At 35.5% G+C, this 4,583-nt stretch overlaps 1 protein-coding gene across 1 annotated transcript; it reads left to right on the top strand.

Moving 5' to 3' along the window:
* Positions 1-2,887: 2,887 nt before the first annotated feature.
* ERV1 (Erv1/Alr family protein) lies at positions 2,888-4,315 on the top strand. The gene is made up of 6 exons (XM_079072486.1): positions 2,888-3,159; positions 3,436-3,513; positions 3,626-3,673; positions 3,779-3,843; positions 3,923-4,000; positions 4,099-4,315. Exons 1-6 carry the CDS (start codon positions 2,944-2,946, stop codon positions 4,217-4,219), a joined length of 606 nt encoding a protein of 201 aa, XP_078928612.1. The 5' UTR covers positions 2,888-2,943; the 3' UTR covers positions 4,220-4,315.
* Positions 4,316-4,583: the final 268 nt, after the last annotated feature.

Here is a 4,583-nt window from a genome sequence, read left to right on the forward strand (position 1 = left end):
ACAGATAGAGCCTAAACTCACAAAGGAGTCTGTCCCGACACAGAACTGGAACCACTCGTATCCAATCTGTTACTCAACTCATGACCCGCGATCCACGAATCCCCGCGTATCTTCTTGTACGCCCCGCGTACGAGGCCGCGCACCCCGGCTCAAACCTCGCACCTACGCTGCGTGTTCTTCCCAGCTACGCCTCACGTAAACCTTTTCTCCTCGATACACCTTGTGTATCACTCGGTACGCCCCGCGTACTAGGGTTTTCCCCCAAACCCTAACTCTTCCGAATGTCATAACTCACTCGATACAACCCCGATCTCGACCATCCATATATCCATAGAAAGGCATCGAGACGCTCAACACTATTATCAATTCATACTTGCCAACAAATATCCCGAATCTAAAATCCATTTCCCATAAAGCCCGATTGACAAATTATCGAAATACTCTTTTTGCTCCAAGTCACAACCGAATACCCAAAACATCCAATATAGCATCCACCTCAAAATGAACCCAATAACTGACTTATTCAAGGATTCTAACCCTGCTAATACTCAAACCTTGTTCATCACTTCGAAATGAAAACATGCTGAAAAAGGATGTTACAGAATCCCTCAAACAAAGGCTCTGATATCAACTTGTAACATTCCAAAATTTCAAGAAAAAGTTTTAAATTTTAAAATCCAAATAAGACATTCCATATAACCATAAAGAGTAATCATCCAAGGATTTAAAAATAAAATCAGAGTAATAAAGTCATAATGCAGAACATCCTAAATTTAATAAGCAGATGCGGTGCAATCACGCCGGGTCCGTCCCCTTGCTATTAGAAGTACTTGAAACATTTAAATTTAAACCATAAGCATAAAGTTTCGTGAGTTCCCCAAAATAACACATACAACACATAAAAGTGGGCCCCACCCTATGGATTTATTTCAACCTATGTGAATGCTATGGTCTACCTATAGTCTTAAAATCACTTATATTGCTATCGTCGCCCTGTAGTCTTTCATGCTATGGTCCACCCATAGTTTTTAATGCAATTACTATGGCCCACCCATAGTCTTTCATACAAGTCACAAAGACAAGAAAACATACATTGACACTTAGTGTCCTACACAACATAATGAGATGACTCACCTGAATCAAAAGTTGAAGCAACAATACTATAAGTCACACATAGTCAGCTACACGAGTCACCTATAAGAAATAAAGGCCACATCTCAGTCTACAACCTAAGCCTCCAAGTTGACCAAAAGTCAAACTGGTCAAAATGTCAACTGTCAACGGTCTACTCTCACTGACCACCGCGCCACGACCAGACCCTAGCTGTGCCGTGGTTTTCAAGTGACAAAACAGTCGCCGACTTCCCAGCCCACCACGTCATGGCAAGGCCTTAGTCGTGACACAGTTACGTCCATTAACAACTTAACTTATTAAACTCTTAACCCTTATGTCCAGAGTCCTAAAGCTCATATCTGGATCAGCTTAAGCTATGCATGGATAAAATTTTCAACTTTATCCATTCTTTGACCTCTAGAGACCTAGATCTCAAACCCTAACACTAAAAGGGGCCAAAATAACCTAAAAGGTACTTGCATGGCTGATTTAAGTGAAAGAACTCGACTTTATAGGACCATAAGGTCCAAAAACTAACATACCAAGACCGTGGAGTTGCTCGAAACTCCAAGTATCCTCTTCTAAAGACCATAAATGAACATCTAAGCATGCATAATGACCCAATAAGAAGAAAGGTATGAACTTTATACCTTCAGAAGCATGGAAATGCTTAGAAGATCCACTCTTTACCAACAACAACTATATCTACAAGGAATGATCACCTTCTTATTCTCCCAAAAGATATCAAGGGCTCGAAACACAAAGATACACACATTAAATCACCAAGAACACACACATACACACTCAACTTAGGGTTTTCTCTCCAAAGGGTAGAGGCTGAGGATGAACCAAAACCCTAATCATTAGGTGCTTAATTAGGGCTCAAGGCCGAGGCTTAGGGTTTTGAGCCCAACCACCATCGTGTCACGACCATTCCATGACCACCTATATTTAAATGGTGTGGTCGTTGGTACGATATTACCATGGTATTTAAAATTTAATGCCATCAGCACACCAAATTTACCGAATTAGTATGGTATTACCAACCAAACATGTTGGTTACCACATGTATTGGTAACAAACTTTATTGGTTCGGTTGATAGCATGTATATGGTTGTGGTATATAACTATATGTAGGGGTTGGATGAGGTTAACATCAATGTTGGCATTGGCGGGTTTGTTGGGGGTGGGGGTGGGTGAGTGGGTGTGAGAGAGAGATATTAACATGTTTTGAATTGATAAATTATAATCTACTCTAATAAATGAATGTTTTCTTTTGCCACATGTCACATTCTCATTCAAATTGCTAAATGTTTTTTTGTTTGTTTTGAATTTTTTTTCCACATGTCATTTTATGAGTTTTCTTATTTTATTAAATTCCACATAATATTTTAATGTAATAATTACAATAAATGTAGTAATAAATAAATATCAATTTCATTAATAGACTTACATTTTAATTTCAAAATTCTCAAATTAAAGCTCATTAATTTTTTTTCTTTATTTATTTAAATTATTTGTTTAAATTTAAAATATATAAAATAACATTTAAATTTTAATAATTCATTATTTTTTTTATTTTCTTATAAATTTAAAGTTTTCGAATATCTAGACTTTTATATCTAATTTTTTTTTTAAATTAACAAATATAATACATGTCACAATTAGTTCAAAAAACAGAAATTTTTTTTTTTTATATTAAAACACAAATAACCGAATTTAAAATCCAATTCTTGTAATTTAATTCGAAATCCGTAAACAAAAAAGCTTTTATTTCATCGAAATGAAGGATTTTCACGGCATCCTCTTGCTCTCCATCTCACAGTCAAAATGTCCGATAATCCTTTGGAGGCAATCTGCAGCACCATTGGAAGAATTTCAGTGTCTCTCCAAACAAATCTTTCCAAATTCATTAGCATCCCCCAAAAACCATCTACACTCACAAATGTAAATGTTTCAGTTTCTCCATCCGGACCACCCATAGCTACTCCACCGATAGTAGCCTCTGTTTCTTCTCTTCCTCAACACACGAACCCACACACAAAGGTAACTAATCCCTTTTTTGTACTCTTCATAGTCGTTCTTAACAGAGGCTTAATTAAACTTGATTTTGAGCTTTAGTGTTAAAATCTTCAGAATTCATCATGCCCGCCAACTGTTCGATGTAATTCCTGAATCAGGAGTACGCCATATTATCTTTATGATTATTAGTAAACGCATCTCTCTGATGCAAATCCCCTTTCCACATCCATCAAAGTGGCGTTTAATTGTAGATTTCTGTGAGATCGTGAATTTTTCTCTACATGTTTATCCTTTCTGCAGCAAATCTCAACTGGTCCAGTGAGCAGAGAAGAGCTTGGAAGGGCCACTTGGACTTTCATTCACACTCTTGGTGCTCAGGTTTTTCTCTTATTAATTACACTTCTTTCTATTTCATGTATATCATCTGTATTCATAGCATTATAAAACATGACATTAACTAAACATTCTCAGTTTTGATAAAACTTTTCAGTATCCAGAAAACCCAAACAGGCAGCAAAAAAAAGATGTTAAAGAATTGGTATGTAAATATATTATATACCCCCTTAGATTATTCTAAATCATCTTTTATTCTTATGGCCTAATATTACTCAACAACATGATATTATTTATATCGTGTTTGTAGATGGCAATAATATCCCGTATATACCCTTGCAAGGAATGTGCGGATCACTTCAAGGAAGTGCTAAGGTGAAATTTCTATTCTAAATTTCAAATTGTGACACATAAATATATGGAAACATTAAAGATGCATTGGTATGTTTGGCAGATCGAATCCTGTACAAGCGGGTTCTCAAGGCGAGTTTTCACAATGGTTATGTCGAGTGCACAATGTTGTTAATCGGAGGTAACTTATAATATGTCATGAATTACATAAAAAATTTGATATGTAAATTGGAACACTTGTGGTGGTCAAATTTTGACTTTTGTGATTTATTTTTTTAGCCTTGGAAAGCCAACGTTTCCATGTGAACGAGTTGATGCAAGATGGGGGAAGTTAGATTGTGAGCATCGTGTATGTGATCTACAAGGATCCATGACACTTTTTAGCACTCGAACGGATTGAATGTAATGATAATTGATGTATATTATTCGAACTTTGTTACTCAAATATCAAGTTAAGAAATTGGTTAAAATATAAAAGCTAAAATTTACTTTTTTATTTTTATTTTTTATGTGTTACATTGATTTGCTACATTTCTTAGTTCTGTTTTGTTAGATGTCTTGGTTTTTGTATCTTAAAAGATAATGACCAAGTTTTGGATATTTTTAGGTGAAATATAAAAAAGCACAGCTTTGGCCCCTTTCTCAAATTTCTTAAGCACTAAACTCTTACACGATACTTGTTTCATAAAAAAATTAGTTTAAGTTTAGCGACATGACCAAAGAAACAGTTACATACTTAATGAATAAAAAAATTAGGGTTTAAT

Source organism: Lactuca virosa, chromosome 9 (genome assembly GCF_052849685.1).
Source record: "Lactuca virosa cultivar CGN04683 chromosome 9, Lactuca_virosa_CGN04683_v6, whole genome shotgun sequence".
Taxonomy (NCBI): domain Eukaryota; kingdom Viridiplantae; phylum Streptophyta; class Magnoliopsida; order Asterales; family Asteraceae; genus Lactuca; species Lactuca virosa.

Excerpts from the sequence above, each read along its gene's own strand:
- ERV1 (XM_079072486.1), top strand. The coding sequence starts at position 2,944 with ATGTCCGATAATCCTTTGGAGGCAATCTGCAGCACCATTGGAAGAATT. Across the intron at positions 3,674-3,778 it reads AAAAAGATGTTAAAGAATTG|ATGGCAATAATATCCCGTAT; the intron begins GTATGTAAATAT and ends TCGTGTTTGTAG. Across the intron at positions 4,001-4,098 it reads CACAATGTTGTTAATCGGAG|CCTTGGAAAGCCAACGTTTC; the intron begins GTAACTTATAAT and ends TTATTTTTTTAG.